A 19,643-nucleotide genomic window follows, 5' to 3' on the forward strand; every position below is an offset into this window, starting at 1 on the left:
GATCGCTTGTTCATTATTATTGTTATTACTAACAATCATCTTACTCTTTGCCTTTTTCTCTCTATTGTCTACCTTTTTGCTATACCTCTTACCACCTCAACTGCAAGCTTCAGAACATGATGGTTTACATCTATCTTGTGCACAGCGCAGTGGTGCTCCAGCACTGCTCCAGTCTCTAAGCACTGCTTTATTAATAGCAATGATGTTAGAGAGATACAGGGGAAAAAAAAAACAGAGCTGACAGATATTTCTGGATGATGTATTTACAATAATCTTTCATATTCCAACTACAAGAAGGGAAGTAATAAAGCAGTGGCTACAAAAATGAAACAATTCCAGATCTCTTTCTTCTGATCATGCTGATCATGCTTTTAAAACGCTAGCCAAGGAGCAACCTGAACTTCTGCAGCGCATCTTTGAATGACACAGGATGTGAAGACGAAAAGGAGCTACTCAGTCAATGTTTAAGATGATCACACAACCAAAACTATAATGAATTAACAATAGACGAGTTGGGTCTACACGCAGGAGGGCATGACAACAGACAGATCTACTGGGCCATGCTGTTGCAGAGGCCGTTGCTGAAATACTACTACTAATTATAACAGCTAAAATTTAAAAGAGATGCTGTATGAACGAATCAGGCAAGCAAAACAAAGGTTATTCCAGGTCTGGAAAGCAATCATTACAAGTGATACAATTCCTGAATTAAGCTAATTTGGTAACTGTCTGGGAGAACCCATGTCAAGTAACTATTTGTGGTACGAGACTACCACATAACAGACACAAGCACTGAATAACTGGAGCTTTTGAAGGTGATAAACCACAACATGCTTGGATACAAGATGAATCCTATTTGCAGTTTTGAGACAAATGTATTTGTGTTGATTGAGTATTTCTTTCCAAAACATAAGTGGGTGAAATTCTACGGCTTGTACAGACAGCTGAATGGAAGATATGATCTTATCTTAAAAAAAAGAATAATTTTTATGAATAATTTATCCTTTAAGAAAATCAGACTTGCTGAATATTTTCTAGAATTCTAAATAAAAATTATAATTCACTAATGAAATAGGAACAAACACTTTCTTCCGTAACAGCTGTCAGCTCTCTATAACCTGTGATGATTATCAGACTTATTTTCTTCTTTAACAAGTCATGTAATCTAAGGCACTTAACGCTAAATTTTGAAAGACAATTTCACTGATCTCCGCTTCAGACTGTTTGTGATTTGTTATGTGATGATTACAATATTGTTAACTACTACATGCCTCGTTTTTCCCTACTGGTAAACAAAACCACAGTATTATCTCCCAGTAGTGCTGCAAGAATTGGGTAATTCACAGGTACAACTACTGACATATTCGTTGGCAAAGTATTAACAGAGCAGTACAACAGTTTTAAACGGCTAAATCTACCTTGTTAATCATCAGTCAATGTTTGGGATGTTCCCAATAAAGGGAAAAGGGATTGGTGGAAATGTCTCAGATATTTTGTTCCCTTCCAGCTTTTACTGACTGACAGAATGCCATCTGTTGCCAGAACGGAAGATATTGTTTATAGATTCAGTTAGTATGCTGAAATGTGGAGATGGAAGTCGCTGTCTGCAACACCAAGATGAGAAACAGGTTTATAGTCAATAGTGTTAATATTCTGAAGTCCTTTCTGATTCTGTTCTAGACTTCAAAAAAACCCAATCCTGTCTTGTATAAAATTCCTCTCCAACATTCAGAAGAAATGGTCACTATTCAGTCAAGAATACTTTTTTTTTAAACAGTAAAGAAGGCACTTACACCTTAACTAGAATAACCTGTCTCATCTGTGTGTGCGTGCACGTGCAAGCTAAACATCCAGATTTTCTGTTTTCAGAATTATATACCATAATTGTCCAGATGCACATCATGCTTATAGAGATGGTGGGTTCAGATTTATAGGAAGATTAGACTTTGATCACGTTTGTTCCAGTGCAAGGTAAATTCTACAGCTAAGCAGAAGCTGCTCTCTTTGAAATCATACCAGCTAGTGCACATTTTGGGCAGAAAACATGAGCTATTACTTTAACGTAATTTGAGTTTACGTTTTGTGTCATGAGCGAGTGGTTTATATTAGATTATTTACTGCTTTAAGGCACTTGTGTCCAGAAACCCTACCTAAAATCAAGACCTTATGTTCAATATTACATATAAAAAGGAAGGATCTTTACACAGTTAGTAGATAAAACTTATGAAAAAGGAAGTCTTACTATCTCAAGCTTACAGACGCAGAACTGAGGCCGAGGAAACTAAGGCGCAATAGTAGCCTGTGCAGAACCAGGAACGGAACCCAGATCTCAAGTCACCAACCTAGTGACCTAATCACAAAGCATATTTTCTGTAGATAACTAAAGACAAAACAGTTATTTATGGGATAAAATAGTGACCCAGTTCTGCTTTCATCTACATTTTTGCAACTCTGCCACTAACATCACAGTCACGGGAGGATGGGCCTGGCAGTCTCAAAGCCTATATTTGTACATATATCACAGTACATGATGTAAGATGCCCCCAAAATAGTGATTTTTGCAGCCGGAATTTTCTTCTGTCTTCTTACAAGCCATCAAACATTATCAAAATACAGAATGAACTCCAACAGCAGCTGCTGTTAAAGATAAATGACTATGACCAGTAAGTTTCATGAACATCAGTTAAGCCAATATTAAGAACTCTGCAGAAATTACCCTATTGTTTAAAAGCATCAGTTTTAAGGGCTGACACTGTAATGGAAGATGGACCTTAAAGACAGCAAACTGGGTCAAAATCTCACTTGTTACATGCATCTAAGAAAAGCAAACATTTGATGGAACATCAGAAAAGCAATCCAGTCCTTTTTGGTTTTCCTTTATATATATATTTTTTCATTTAAAAACACACCAGTTTCCTCCCTTAGGAAATGCAGAGGCTTAAGCTGTAAACTTAGATAAGATGAGAATATTTTTTTTTTTTAATGATTGTAAATCATGCATAGAGATACTTACTATTTTTTGAACACCAACATCTTTGGTAACTATTATTTTGGTACTTACCATGGTTTATCCCGTGATACTTTTGAAGGAAAGACTGTGTGCTGTTTGCTACTGGAGGTAAGTAGATTGTCTTTGGGCGTTTTGAATGGCTTTGAGTTGCTGCTGACAGGGTTATGGCCGCTGATACAGGATTTCGGTTTCATCTGTACTAGGGATGTCCTGGAATTGCAGGCTGGAGAAGCTGGAGAAGGGGAGGGTTTACACATTGAACCGTGTCTTCGTTCTGTAATGGAAAAATAATAAACTTCATAGTTTCACAGCATTCATAGGCTAAAAAAAAAAAAAAAAATGTCAGGGAAGAGGAAATTGTTCCTCTCCATGCTAGTTACAATGATTTCATCACTCTGAAGCACACTAGTTCATTACTGTTGTCAATGTAATCAAGCCAAATGATAGTTAAACAAAATCAACTCCATGAAGTGCTCTGAAAAATGCAAACATAGTAAAATGCTAATAATCTACCAGAAATTTTCACCAAGAAATCTCAAATCGTTTTTTAAGCGGTGTCCCAGCTCTTTCATGTAAAGAGAGGAGAGTATGTAACTAACACCAGCTCAGATGACTTAGGTGAAATACTGACAGATGTGACATTGCTTCTATAATGGTTTATGAAGAATTCACGTGACCCGGTTATTGGACAGTTTACTTTATGACTATCCCATTTTGACTTTAATGGGAAGCTATAAGGAAAACAAGCAGAAGACGGAAAAGTAGCAGAAGATCTACTGCTCCCAGCCCCTCCAGAGAGGGAGGCTCTGCCTGGTTCACCAATCATGGTAAAAGCTTATTTTTTTTTCCACACAGAGTAAACGGCAAGTGTAAAAAAGCAGGAAGTTCATGTATCAGTTACAAACATTGCATCTAGAGGTCCGGCCCTTGTGTAAGCACTGTTCACGCTCACACGAGAGACCTCTTAAGCACTGCAAAAAGCCAGGCCTTGCTGACCCCACAGCCGGAGAACAGGCTTCAGGACAGACAGGCTTCAGTAAAACTGTTTGGGCTTAGTTATTATTATTACTGGTGTTTTGTTTTTTTTTTTTTTTTTTAAAGTGTCTTACCCCTGATACTGGTAAATAAAAAGACTGTTTTAAGAAGATATTTGGTAATTCTTTACAAATTATATACTTCTCCAGGGCAGAAGTGCTTGTGCTTGGCCAGCCAGCTGGATCACAGCGTGCTGCAGGCCTGGTGCTGCGAGCTCAAGCACGACTACAAAATATTACGAGACAGGAGTTGTTTTTTGCTGAGAGGTGCTATAAATCCTTAACAGTCCTGTCCCCCCATTTGCAGGAACACCCCTTCCCCAACACCGTCACCCCCGGTGCTCCCCAGCCAGAGGCAGCGGGCGGCACAGGCGGGATGGGGAAGAGGAATTTTCCAGTCAGCAGGGCCGTGCTGGGCAGCAGCTGACTCCGGCTTGCCGGCACTCCGGCACCAAGAGCCTCCATGGCGGGGATCAGGCAGGTACCCCCATTGCTGACAGAGTAACCAAACGTAGCAAGCGTAATATAATTATAGACCGAGAACTCTGGAGGAGCTGGAGTTTCTCCTCCAACACGCAGCAATTTTTCCTCATCTAAAGCCTTCAGCGCTTCACTTGAAGAATCCAAGTGGGTGCTGCTCCTTTAGCTTGCGCAGCATCGCTCCATCAGCCAAGAGCAGGGTGAGAAGGCAACAGCGACCTGCTACTGCAAGGGAGGGGTTGTATTTACATCATCAACCCCGTGCTCCCTAGTTTGATATTTCAAGGGTAACTAAGAAAAATTTTCCCACAGAGAATCAAAACACAACAATTTGTCTGGCATCCTCACAAGTAAAAACTTGCCAGTAGCAGAAGGATTCATCCATGATTAATTTGCAATAGGCGAATACCTCAAGAATAAAGATAAAAGCTAAAAAAAAAAAAAAAAAAAAATTAAAGAATATTCCAAACTGTTTCTATTATATCTCCAATGACTACATAAAGGCATTTTCTATTAAAGATCAAGCACTTCCCTATCTTCATATTCACAGCTTTAATTACAAATGCTAATTCCCTCCAGATTCTCCTGCAATTGAAGACTAATAATCTTATTTTTTTAAAAAATTTTTTTTTTCATTTAAATACATAAATAAGTATTTTTTAAATACATAAAGAAATATTTTTTAAAAAACACGAGCTCCCCTTACACCTCAAATGCCAACTGTCATTTGCTGGTTTTCACCACGCCACACACCTCAGTGTGCAGCCGCTGCCTTTAAAAGTCCTCTGCAGGACATACTTCGTTTACATTCATTTCACCCCACATTTGTGGCAAAAACCATTTAAGCTACATACACATCTGCCTCTGAAATGCAGAGTTCCATTCACAGCATATTTATTTCATTAATAATAGTTATTGTTTCAAGATTCACCAATCTTCTCAGCAACTACTTAATCAATTTAAATTAGCTTAATAAAAATTTGCAAGTTTCCCATTAATGACTTGAGGGCTGATGAAAGGAACTGCTATGTAACCAACAAAACCAAGCTGTATATAAAGTGAAACTTGGGAAAAAAATATAATTCTGTAGACAAATTATATAAATTCAGGATTAATTACTCCAATCTTTACCACCGCTACTGGTTTTCTCAAGACTGACTGCCTTCCAATAAACTGTGTCTTCGATATCATCCCTATGGATATATTTGGAAGTGAAATACGCTACTCTGTTATTAAAATTAATCTTCCGGAAAGACGGACATTCAAGATACTGACCATCTAAAATTACATTTAAGTCATCTAAGTATCACATGCCATAGCAAGTTATTTTTTAACAGTCTCTTTACACTGAATTTTTAGTCAAGCTAAACATTTGGTGCTTTTCCCTAGACAACTTTCTCAACTTATTAATTCCCAAGAGCAAACCAGTACATTAACTTCGGATTTTTTACTATGAAACAGAAAATGAGTTAAGACGCATTGTTGTGTCATGACAATATAATAAAGTGCATCCCACTATTTTAAAGAAATGTTTACTTAAAAGATTGGGAAGGAAAAGATGACAAGATTACTTATTTTATCTGAGTGTGTTAAGATTAGTGGTCACTCTTGTGACCAGAACCAACTGCTATTACCTCCTCAAATCTCCCTCTGCCCCCAAACCATGCCACGTAAAGTCCTCCATGTTTTAGACAGACTCTGACACATATTTGAGAATTATCAGCATTACCCAGCTTCTCTTGAAATTTCCTAGAAGCAAAATGGAAATTATCACCACTGTAAAGTCATACAGGAGGAAGAATGTAAATAGCCAGTGTCACACAACTGTCAGTGTTCTCAGATGCTGCTCGGACAGGGAAAACCTGCACATTTGCTCATGTAAGCGAACATCACTTTAGTGTCAGCAGGAGAACGCAGCAGCAACACCTTGCAGGTAGGGCCACAGTGGAGAGCTGAAAGAGTAAGTCCCTCCAGTGGGGCAGAAAACTCCTGTTTAAGTGGGCAAGCACGGCCACAGGAGGCTGGACTTGCCGAAGGCGTGAAACCTCAAAGACAAATCTTGACAGTGGGGGCATAAATCGTAACTAAAACATTGGTATATTCCTTCTCAAGAGCTATTAGGTTGCCTCTTACTTCCTCCTTCCTTACTACGTGTGTGGTAGTGAATCAGCCTTAGATATTGGTAATAAGTTTCAGAGAAATAACGGGAATATATAATAAGGCAAGAAGGCTGTCAGCTGTCAAAATCAACTGCTTAAACCAGGGTGGCGGTGCTCCTCTATCAAACTGAGTTTCCTGGTCACATCTGTTTTTTAAAAGTTTCTACTAATTTGTCTATTCATATTTTACATATATGTATAAGTAATTACAAACAATATAGAAATCTGCTATTATACAGCCTATGTAATAAATTAATCTGTGAACAAAAGACATTTGCACACCAAATAGTTGCTATAAAACCTGATATTCACATACTAACACATTCAGGCAACAACCAGCCATCTGTGTAAAAATTTCTACGCTCGTTTGCAGTTCATCTGCAGACAGATTAGATCTAGCAGGGCAGGTGAACTCATACGCACACAAATGTGGACATGGCTGTCCCTGTTTACATACAGAAGTGGCACAGTCACTGGACATAAATGAACCTAAAGTAGAATGAAAATTTTTGCCCCTAAAAAATGAAAAAATCCTGCAAGGCAACTAGAAAACCAGTTGTCACTCAAAAGATACTAACCTAAATTCTACATGCGTTTCAGTTTCTGCAGAAGCCTGCAATGCCATGAATGAGTGGTCAAGTTTAAAACATGAAAAAGAACTTTTCCAATTAATTTAAATACTTCCAAATGGATGTTTACACTCCACACAAATAACAACACATATTCTGTTTTGTTTCTAAATACCAGTTGCTGTCAAATCCAGGAGCAGAGAGAACACAATCAAAGTTACAATCCTCTTTACCGCATTAATCCTTTTGCAACCTCTCAGCTGTCTCAGCGCAGCCACTGCAGCAAGTGACAAGCAACATGTGATTTCTGCTGTCAAACAGTTAATGTATTAATGACATTAATCTCAGAGGAAAGTTTAACGCTCTCTCACTGAACTAACTGCACTTTCTAAAGAATCAATTTCATGTCAGTATCTGTTATTTTTCCTAGATAGTTGCATGAGTCTAAAAGCCCAACTACATATCGTCCTAATGCGCAGTACAAACTCTGCATCAGTAGCATTGCGAACGATCTTAAATTATTCCAGGAGATTCTCCACGTCCTATGGAAACATGGATATAGTCCAACTTTCTCAGCCAAATCTGAATTGTTTGCTAGATGCGAAGTCCTTATGTTGTTGGAGACTTAACAGCCCCTGAACCTCCAGAACTTCTCTCCCATGCCCTTGCACTCCATTTCTAACCCTCCGTCCTGCATCCTACACAATGCAACCCCCTACCTTTCCCCAAAACCTCTGCTGAGCTGCCAAAGTCCTCTAGGTCTGCTTTTGAATCTGTAATTCCACTGGATCCTCTCTGACGGGTCACCAGGGAATACTAGCAGCTGTTTTGCAGGAAACGCCACATCTCCTTCTAAGCATAAGCAAAAAAGCAAAGCAGTAGAGGCAACACGAGCTCCGGTGCCACGAGCACAGCGTGTGGGAAAAAGAGGCAAAACCACATTCTGAGTAGAAAGCCTCTTCTCAAATTCTTGCCTCCACTCTCTCACACAAGATCAAGCACTCACTCAGCTCACAGTAAACCTTACAGACGACGACACAACAGTGAATATGTTGCCAGTAAAATATGCCAACCATATGTTTCCAGTTGGACTGCAGAAGTTTTGTACCCAAAAAGATCTTTGTATGATCCTGAAACTGCAGATATCTCTAATTTGGACTACAAACAAAAAAACATTTCCTAGTATATCCCACCTACATCCATTCTTACCCAACATGCACTGCTCAAAATTGATCAAATCAAGTGAGCAGTTTTTGCCCACAGTGCCTTCTCCATCGGTGAGACACAAGATTGCAAAGGAGAAGAGTCACGATACAGCTTGAGCATAGAGAAATACGCGCCTTTGGTCTTTCAGTATTTTTTTGCAGGTAGTTGAAACAAAACAACAACAAAAATTCCCTCTAATGTTATCAGAAGAGAGATACTAGAACTTTGTCAGCAGCAGTCATTTTGAAACATTACTCTCGTTGAGCATGATCTGACTTCCTGCATACAAGAGGCCTAAAGCAAAAATCAATTTTAGGTTGACCCATGAATAACTCAGAGACCTAGTGTTATGGATTATAGCTTGGCATTACACTTCGTAAAAACAAGCAAAATATAATTGCTAAAACCCAGAAAGGTAAGAAAGTTATTTGCTGTTGGTAAACATTACAGAATAATAAAAACTCCTTCTACGCTTGTATTCATCACAACACTTGAGTTCATAGTTCTTTTACTTAAAATAACACAAAGTAATTTATCAGACTGCCCTTAACACAATACAAATACTGTTTGTTATTCCCCATTTACAATATTTAAGCAGATGGTAATGCAATTTAGTATCTCATCCACGATGTGATTCTGTTCCAGTAATGTATCAGTCTTGTGGATGAAGATGTTGCTTATGGTAACTCCATACACCACTATGCACAAAATACAGTTTTTCTATTTACAGTATATCCTGAGGTGTTTTGTTGCACAGCCCGTCGCTGTGCAAAGTTGAGCAATGTATACTTACAATTTCAGTAAACAGTAAGTGAAACCCGCCACCTTGTACTGATCCCAGTTCAAAGTTTGCAAATGTACTTGGCATTAATTCTAATAAAACTAAAACAGAAAAAAACCCACACATGCCCGAAAAGCGACAGCCAGCAACCAGAAAACTGAACAACTAGACTGCTTGCAGAAATGTGTCATCCTGCAGTAACTGGCAGCTGGTTCATAACAAGAGTTCATAAACACCTTGTAAGCACTTTCATTTTGCAGTCACAGTCTACAAGAACCTAACAAAAACCAGTACGAGAGGTTAAGCAAAAATAAACTTGGATTTGATGCTAGCAAACGACAGCATAACGTTGCAAGACCGAAGGATAACTTTACCAGCTTTTTTGACAAAACACTATTCCAAGTCCAGCTGAAAAAGTTTGGAAATAATATCTGCAAACCGTTCCACCCTTCTTGCGCTGCGCACTGGAAAGGAAACAGCACACTCGGTTTCATTTTGATACTTCTTGTAAACTGACAAAGGAAATACACTGCCAGCTCAAACCCCCGGACTGATCCGCTGCATAAAACGCAGCTCGACAATCGCAAGCTTCATTCCAGGTCAAATGACATAATTGGGAAATTATCAAGTGCTAAAATAACCACCATTCTGCTGGTGTTTATTTACAATAAACACAAGCTCCGCTTTCTGACACAAACCCACTAAAACGATTCTCCATTTCACAAAGTCTACAAATGAGTAGGATCAGCAAAATTATGCAAAACATCCTGCTAGAAGAAGAAATGTAAACTGAGCCACTTACAGAGAGGAGCAGGCTGCCAACTTAATCTGATTCTACGACGACTGTAAACATGTACTTTTGGAACGTGAAACGATTCACATTGCCACAGATGCCGTCAGAGAAACACAGCAACGTGATTAGGTATTCTGCACACGGTAAAAAATCAGGCAGATGACCTGCTGCAGCAAATACCAGATCAGTGCTCGCACACACCAACTGTTTTGACTACAGGCACTTGTTAAACACCAAGTTTCAGGTCCTACCAGTTGGACACCAGAACTGATCCTGTGCCAAGAACAACAAGAGCTGAAAACGGCTGCGGGTTTCTTTTTTTTTTTTTTTTAAAATTGTTTATAAAACTCAAGTAACTGCAGAAATGAGCCGTAGTGCAAAATAAAAAGCAGCAAAAAACACAAGTGTGTATTTAGAGGAAGACACTGCATTTTTTCTTTCTTGATTCAGGAAAGGAGGGTGTTTGTGTTTAACACAGTAGGACGAACCTGCTGCTTTCCTGAAAATTATTTTATTTATGGGATAACTTGGCATTTGCCAACGTAATTCTAAGAGACAGGAGGAATAATCTCCAGAATATCAGTAAATTACACTTAATTGGCAAATTGTCCTAAAAATGGCCAAATTCCATAAAAAGCCACACACTCAGCATTTCCCAGAACACTTCCATTCCTCTTTGGTAGAAAGCATTAACAAAAGAAAAAAAAAAAAAGAAAAAAAGGTCAAACAGAACTCCAGCACAGCAAAAAAAATGCTTCACACAGTGCGATTAATTACACTAAATGCAAAATTAAGCTGCTAGGTACTTGTATGCTTCCTCTGCAAGGATCTTGAGATTTTAAGACGAAGCTCCAAGGTATCACCGATGTATCAGAGAGACAGGAAAACGATGGAAGAGTGAATACTTTGCCCTGACAACAATGTCAGTCTTCACATCACTGAGCTGGAAGGCCTAGATTTAACTCTGGTGTCAAGGCCTGTTTCTTCAGCTATGAAAGGGGATATTAATGATTTAGGGTATTAACTTGATTTAAAAAAGAGGTGAAGATTTAAGCAGGAATTGATCTCTTCTTGTTATGACACAATTCCACACACGTAATGAGCATTTGTCACCTGATGCACTGCTACTACAGAAAAAAATGACAATTTTCTACTGTATGTCCTACATGCTTCTCAGCTCAGCAAGGCCAAAAATCCCCAGGCAAAAAAAGAAATAACAGAGCAAGTGAATCCCGGGTACGTACTTTTTTTGAATTACACTCAACCAAAGAAAAGCAAGGAGAGCTTATGCACAGAAATTTCCCATTCTGCTGGAGGAGATGCCCTGGCAGTCCAACATGAAACTACTGAGACATCCTGATGTGTCTGGGGGTGTTTGAGGTAAATACCATCTCACACCACGTGTCCGGTGCTTATACCACAAGGACAGTCCTCACCATCCTTTTGCACCAGTTCCTCTGCACTGGTACCTTATCACCTGCTGACCAGCAGTAATGGTATTTCCACCATTTTTGTTCTTGGAGCAAGGAACTGCACTATCAGCCCTAACCCTAGGGCAGGTACATCAGGTGATATGCTAAAATATTTCTAGCAATCAAGCAACGGAACTTTCCTTCAAGCAAAAGTAAGCACTGCCAACAAATAAGAATTTTGTGGGTGATTTTATTTGTCAAGAGACACCTTTTATTTGGCTATTTGTTGGGTGCAAGAAAATATCTTTACATTTAACACTGAAATACAACACAATGAGCAGCACTCTGGTTTACTAATACACAAATTTAAAAGCAATTCAGCAATTCATTCCTCCAAACACCTGACTTTAATAATTTTACTCCAGACACACCTTTGCAAATAGAGGAAAATTTAGTATTGCCATCCTCTCATGCTTCCTATTGTGTAACAGACCTGTTTCCTCAGGCCTCAGGCAAATCTTTCACACTCAAGGTCATCTTATGATACCTATTTTTATTTATTTACTTATACTTACCAGGTAAAATATTTCACTGTATCTCTATCTCCATCTTTAATGATATTTACAAAACAGTAACAAATAAAGTAATTTAAGTACACTATTGTTTTAGGAACTCATCGGAGGTTTCCCCTCATCTATCAGAAAACTACTACAGAAAACTCATACTTCTTTAATGCTTTACTTAATCCAAACAGATATTACAGCATTTCTTTTCAGATAAGCAAAGATAAACCATAGAACAGTGAGATGGGACTACTGAGGTGGTTTGGCAAAAACCAATGCTGTACTACGACTCCGAGAAAATAAGCTATCGTTTTTAGGAGACTTACGTTCTTGATCTGGTTTTGTGCATAATATCATGTCAGATTTTATTCAATATCAAGATAACATCATCGGCTCATTTTATCATTCCTTAGAAGAAACTTGTACAAAAATGGTAACTTTACTGAAATTAGCCCAGAATAATAGCTTTGCAGGACTTGCATATCTATTGTTTAAAGCTTCTGGCTTTTTTAGCTCTAAGTGTTATTTGGGATCCAAAACCAGCATCTGGTGAAACAATATATTTCTTAACAAGCTGTTTTATAACCAGAGAAATAATGAAAAACATTTTTCTAAAAATACGTGTGTTTGATCCCTAAATTTGCTCCATCTCTGTTACCTTCAGCTTCTTTGCCCCCCAGCACCCTCACCATTTCATCACGTATCCACAGTCCTTTGCTCCCCAGAAAAGAGACAGGATAAGCTCCATTTGGTCTGTAGGTACACGTGTGACAACTGTCAGTACAAACACGCTACTGCCATGTGAAATACTGTTCTCTGGGGGCATGTTAATTAAGGTGTCTCTTCACAGTTGCTGATTTTCACAAGATTGCTGAAACTTCGTATTTTTGAAGCCAAATTGGCAAAGAGTTAAAAATTCTTAGACAAAATTGGTATAATCAGATAAGCTTTCTTGCTATTATTATTATTAGTAGTATTACTACTATACTTATTATAGTAATTATCATCTTGTAGGAAACTCAAGTTAAAATTTAAATATTAATTTTTTTACTTGCTTTTCTGTGTTTGCCACTCCTCATGGATATTCTCAGGCATCAAATTAATCCCCTGGGAATATTCTGAAATCTTTTGAAAATCCAAGTAACCAAACAGATTTGCCCAACTAAGGACACTATTTTGTTTTGAAAACTGAATGACCTTATATTTAAGTTTCAATTTGCTTTATCAAACCCTGCTACAAAAGTGGCGTAACTGTCAGTGCACAGTATTTCCTCATTCCAGATGTTTTAGATAAATCTGCTCACTCATCTTTCAGGCACACTATCTGCTGTAGATAATAAAAATCTATTATTTACAATGCTGCAGGAATACCCACAAGTGATAACCTGCTAATACACAGACTCCAAAGTGAATGTGCAAAATAATTCCTGAAGAGGTCACTTGTTCCCATTCCCCTCACTACATACAATAGCTCTCACAAAAAAGAAACCAAATTCTCAACGTTCTACAGAACAAACCTGAACAGACAACACTAAAAGACATACCCAAATACAAAAGTGGGTTTGTAGGGCATTTTTTAACTGTTCCTCTACCTATAAAATCTCTTTATTTCTATATTCACATGCAACTTAAGATGCAAAAGGACGGTTTCTACTTTAACTTGCATCATTTATGACTTCTAACTGTGCAAACTAAAGAAACTCAAACCTAACCGCACATGAATGAAATAGATGCAAACGAACCTCTGAGAATCCAAGTGACAACTACTTCATATTCTGCCTCTGAATGCACCTCAACCATTCTTCACTGCAACAAACATCACATACTACAAATTACTTGTTTTGGATAAACTATTCACCTGCTCATAGTACTAAACAGCTTTCCCATCATTGCCCTGAATGGGAAAGAGTGTCGCATGTCTACAACTTAAATGTCTGTTCTACCTATATAAATGATTTCTCACAGATGGGCCTTTACTCAGTTTTTTCAAGCTACTATAGAATCAATACCAAATTGAGACTTCAAAATTTGTTGAAGCATGGTCAGTGTTTCAGATGCTGTGTGAAGAAAGATATTTTCCAAGGCCACACAGCGATTAGAGTGTGGATGCGAATTTAAGGCATTCCAAATTTATTCACCCTCTCATGTCACCTCTGTCATGCATTAATGTGGCAGGAGTGGCACAGGGCAAAGAGACAGATGATTTCCCTTACAACTACCTACCAAGGTGCATGAACTCCACAATGTAGCACAGATGTGACAGCACAGCTGTGCAATTCAGCTTTCCCTCCTACTATTTCCAATGCCTTGAACAACTTGTCGTCTAGTGCAGGTGGTTCCAATTTTCTACGCATCTTCTCAGAAGCAAACACAGACTATATTTTAGAAAAACTTTTAGGAAAAAATAAATGTGTAGACACTCACCAGCTTAAGACATAGGATATTTTTCCTATGAGGCGCTCTAATGACTTTCTATAATTACTTACATAAGCTCATTGGGGAAAAAACACTTCTCATTAAAGCAAGGCATAGCTCAACTCAGAACAATTCTTGTGAGTTTTAACACGGATAGTAAGCAAACAAACCAAGATCATTAGAAGTTCAACTTGCAAGCAAATCCACACGAAGGAATCGGTTTTACCTGAAGACATTTAACTATGAGAGATGCAACAGGAGATGTCTGAGAACAAGTATGCAAGTATGAACATCTTTCCAAGATATCAAATGTTTGTTATGTATCAGTCATTTTTGATTTAAACTACCTGAGTCAATTGCAGCACAGGTAAAACATATTAGGATGATTATTTCCTACCAGGGCTTAGCTAACTTTCTACAGTGCTAAAACCTGGCTTCATCCATGCTTGGTGTAACATGTCATTTCAGGTGGGAAGAATGAATAGTACACCTGTTTGTCAAGAGATGAGAGCAGCCTTTGGTCAGCCAAGAAATGATTACAGGGCAAGTAAGCTTGGAAGCTAACAGGAAGAAGAGAAAACAATTTTAAGACAAGGATTTCAAAGTGGGTTATTTATAGAGTCAACACTCAATTATCCATGGTCAGATTATCTGTACCAGAGATGCAGGAACAAATCAGCTCCAGCTGGGCTCATTAGCCTAGGTGCAGCTTGGTGCAAGTGTTCCTGCACTTCTAGGGATGGTGTGGGTCCAGAAATTATACAACAACTTTTTTCCAGCATAAGACTGAAGAGGTGCTTCGGTTGTCTCTGTATGGCATTTCCAAAGACAATAGCATTGGGGAAAATGGCAAAGACTCCAGATGAAGCCACGGCATTGCAGCGCTACCCCCATGCTCTTGGTCTCAAGAAGTTTTATTAACTCAGGTGTGTGCATCCCTGCCATTGCTGCATCATGGCTGCGTCCTCTGCCTGGACACGAGGGAGCTGGGGAGCTCGGTGGAGAGAAGCACACGATACTCGTGACAACGCAGGAGCCAGGCAGCAGCCAGCATGGCAAACACTAATAAACCCAAATACAGCTGGGATGGCCTCTGTGCAGAGGGACTGAGCTGTGAGATCACTTGAGATTATGATTTACAGTTAAGTCATTTAAACCAGATATTCTAAATAAGGGAAAACTTACAACACAAGTGCTTTCCTAACTGTAAGAAAACATAGCAACAGACAATACCAATCCAGCTTGAAGCTGTTTTCCTGACCACAGTGCCAAAAGTGTAATTGACAGTGAAATAAAAAGGTTGACAGGGAAGGAAATGAAAAAAATCCAACATTGTGTTTCCTACCTGCCAATTGCTTCCTCTGAATCAGACTATCTGTGTTCATGCTGAAGGGCCGAAACCTTTCTCCATCTGTCAGGAGATAGCAAACTCCAGAAGAGACTTTATGCTCTTTAGACTCTCCTGGAAATTGTCCCTCCTCATCAAATTGATGCTGCTCTAGTTGAAAGAAATACTACTATTTAAAGACAACACGAGATACTTCTAAATTGGATGAGTTTGAGATTCAGTTTATTTTTTTCCAGCAACGGGAGTCACTTGACCGAAGAGGCAGGGAAAGGACAACAAACAGGACACTGGCATGAAAAAATCTCAGCTATAATCAGCTGACTCCAGCTTGATTACAGAGGAGGAACTAAACTCTGTATTTGGCAAATGGATCACAGAGCAAGTCTTTTCTAAAGCTTTTTGCTGAGTCTGCCAATTGGTAGCTAGACAGTACAGCAGATTTAACCAGCAATGGCTAACAAGCAAACCAAAACTAACCATGCCTGAGCTATCACCCCTGGGATTTGCCTACTGTATCTAAACACTCAGAGAAAAAGGTTTATTTAGACTGAAGAGCACAATGTGTAGCAGAGAACTGCTCAAGGAGTTTCAAATGATAGCAAGAAACAGAGAGGCACACAGCATAGGATGAGGTAGAGGGTTACCTAACCCACCAGAACATCATTGTAACACTTGAGTAAATCTGCAGGCCCTAAATCTACTACCTTATTACCCCCTCCTTTTCTTCTCCCTAGTCCCAAATGCTTTGACTTTTCAGGTTACTTAAGGTCTGAAAAACAAGCAATTCAAGAAAAACAATAGTTCAAAACCAAAATTCACTATGATTGATTTTACTTATCAGAGAACTCTGGCAGTTTTATTTGTTACCAATTCTGCTTACATTTCAGATCCCTAAATGTCTACTGCCTGAAAGTTGATAGCAGTAGAAGTTACAGAAGGTTTATTGTCGGTCTTTGCTGTTTATTCTTGGTATTAGGGACTAGCATATTTTGGACTGTATAACATTCAGCAAACAAAAATGGAAAATGTATCTTCTGCTGTACAGTATTTGGAGGTTTAGTTTATGCTATTTATCTTAGAATACATACTAACAAGGACAACAGCACAAGAACTAGAAGGGAAAGGACTCAATTACTGTAAACAACAGTGAGCAAAAGACTGTTAAACATTCAACAATTCACATCAACGGAAGGTTTAAAAGTTTTCAACTCTTATTTGCTGTAACAAGATTAGGTCAATACTGCCCTCCTCTGCCCCTAAGCCCCATCAAACTAGAAAAGACCATAAATGCAAAACCACTGCACTAACTCACTGCCCTGCTGAAAGCCTCAGTTGCTGTAAGGTTTGAAGAAAGACACCCAAGGCATTTCCCCTTCCTGGGGACTACTGCCACAGCAAATTTCAGCCTGTAACTTCCAGGTAAATTGGCTGCATATCTGTCAAGCATACACACGCAAACTGCGCTTATGTAAACTTTCTGCTCCAATACTGCTCCCCCCACCCCAAGATATCAATTCTAGCCAGGAACTGGATTAGCAACAGACTGTGAAACACTTTCAGAGAACTTCAGAGATGGCACTTACAAAAGGACAGTGAAATTTTATGGCCTGAAGGCCCCAGAGCAAAGCGTGGCAGCTGGCATCATGCCTTGCGTGTTACGGCTGCAGTCGTATTGCAGATCAGAGATGCAATTTCTATTTCTGCTCTTCGTCCCTTTCAAAACATTCCCGGTTCACCTTTGGCTTCAACCTGGTATTAATACCTGGCTGCATTGCAGTGTAGGAATAGAGACCAGGCACATTGTACAACATAACCTTAAGACTTTCAGCAACTGCTTCTTAGAATAGGCTGCTCTCGTCCTGCAAGTACAGCGTGTATTGCTGCCCCCAGATATAGCCTTGTAGATTCAGTATATTGAAATAAACTTGCTGAACCTGCTTTCACAAGCTATCTCGATTCATGCTGTATCGGGGACCTCTTGCTTTTTAATCATTTTATGCTAATTTACATGTTACAAATCTTACACGCTCCCCCTCCCCCCCATTCCTGGTTAACTGTAAAATTATTAAATACTGTAGTGATATGGACAACTTCTGTATGACTTGTGTCTTCCTCTTCATAATTACCTGTCAAAATCTGTTACATAGCAAGTCTAAAACAAATTATTCTATGCTGGTTTTGTATTTTTAGTTAAATATAAAGCAAAACTGGTCAGATACCTCAGGCCATTTCTAGCTTTACAGAAATCAGAGGTCATTTAACAGCCTTAGTATTTCACAGATTTAGATAACTACCACCTCCATCAGATGACACTGGTTTCAGGTAAACAAGTAGGGTTTTTTTCCCCCCTGAAAACCCTAATGAAGTTTTCTAGTGTGACTTAGATTTCATATTTATAGCCATTTAAAAATATAGAAGAGATACAGGACGCTAAGTTTTTCTTCTAAGTTCATTAGTACAAATAGAGGCAGGCTATAATCCATGCACACAGCAAGTAATTCATACTACAGCGTAGAAGCGGTAAAGTGGTAATGCCGACATTAAACCTGATACTATATAGCCCTTAAAGCTTGTAGGTAATCCCTCTCTTTCCAAGAACTCCACACTAAGAGAAATCAGATATTTTTAAAGAAAAATTCAGTATCATGAAAATACTCTCTTCCTTTTAATTTAAACTTACACATCCAGAACCATATCAAAGCTTCCAAAAGCAAATCCTTAGCAATTGCCTTGTTCTTATTTAAAAAGCTCTATGGAATATATATAAAGCAGTCCATAAAAAAGTTGACAGCTGCTAATTCAAGAGTCAGCAGTTTGCCATTATAGTGGCACATTGTGTTTAAACTGCTTTGGTACTACTGTCATATTATTAGTAAAATAATTAAAAAAAAAAAACCTATGAATTACGTATTTCTAAACCACTACCTATTACCAATGTAATCAGACCGTTTCCACTATTTTTTTTTAGCATTGTCACATGTGAAACATATCTGACAGAGCAAAACATAGAACATAAAAATACATGCTATGCATAAGGGAGAAATCACAGTAACTTCTTTGCGTATATGGGTCTAGCTAAATTTCTAGTTACCCGCCTCTCTTTTTCTTTAACCTGTCTGAAGCAGCTGCAAATGGAGCTTAGTATCTGCTCACAAGTTAGAGTCTTTGCAGTAATTTGTGTAGATTTGTACAAATAAAAATCACAGACTATATTAGATTCCAAGACTGTAAGCAACACGAGCTATCATATTTGCACATGCTGATATAGCTGGGAAAAAAAAAAAAATAAAAAAATCCCAGTACAGATAAGCAAAGGTCAAAGTTCTGGTTATGCTTGAAGTTTCAGTATTGGCACTTCCTGATCCGAGTCTAAAATACTCTTAATTAATTCTATTTTGTCCTTCTATGCTAAAGTAATGAACTACTATTCTCTCCCCTCCTTCATGTATCTCCTTCTGATTTGCTCACTTACATTCCTATAAATCATCAGGCCAGCTTTAAAAGGTCTCCAGACCACAGGAGGCATCGCCACCATTAGTCAGCTCAGGCCAGACCTGGGCTTAGCCTTGCTGCTGCTCTCAGCCCGGGAGAAACCTCCCGCAGCGCGGAGGGAGCTGTGAAGGTCCCCTTGCACCCTTGAACGCCTCAGCCAGTTTGAACACCCTAAGAGTTACTGGCAACGCTCAGACACACGCCACCTCCCTCCACATGACACAGGTATCTAAAACTCCGGATGTTTCTCTCCAGCAGCAGCTGCGTCCTATAACCTCGCACAGCTCCTGCACCGGGCTTCTCACGCCGCTCGTCCTCAGCGGCAGCAAACCAACCCGGGGCCTTCAGCGACCCACACTCACATCCAGACCGCGCTGCAAA

General features: G+C 39.0%; 1 protein-coding gene across 2 annotated transcripts in view; it reads right to left on the reverse strand.

Annotated features, from left to right (window-relative positions):
• ATXN7L1 (ataxin 7-like 1) overlaps positions 1 to 19,643 on the reverse strand; it is a 116,178-nt gene that overhangs the window by 31,471 nt on the left and 65,064 nt on the right. For both annotated transcript variants that reach the window (XM_009883543.1, XM_009883544.1), the window contains exon 3: positions 3,062 to 3,284. In XM_009883543.1, the coding sequence (XP_009881845.1) occupies positions 3,062 to 3,284 (223 nt within the window). The remainder of the gene's footprint in view (positions 1 to 3,061; positions 3,285 to 19,643) is intronic.

This window comes from Charadrius vociferus, unplaced genomic scaffold (genome assembly GCF_000708025.1).
Source record: "Charadrius vociferus isolate BGI_N301 unplaced genomic scaffold, ASM70802v2 scaffold704, whole genome shotgun sequence".
Taxonomy (NCBI): Eukaryota; Metazoa; Chordata; class Aves; order Charadriiformes; family Charadriidae; genus Charadrius; species Charadrius vociferus.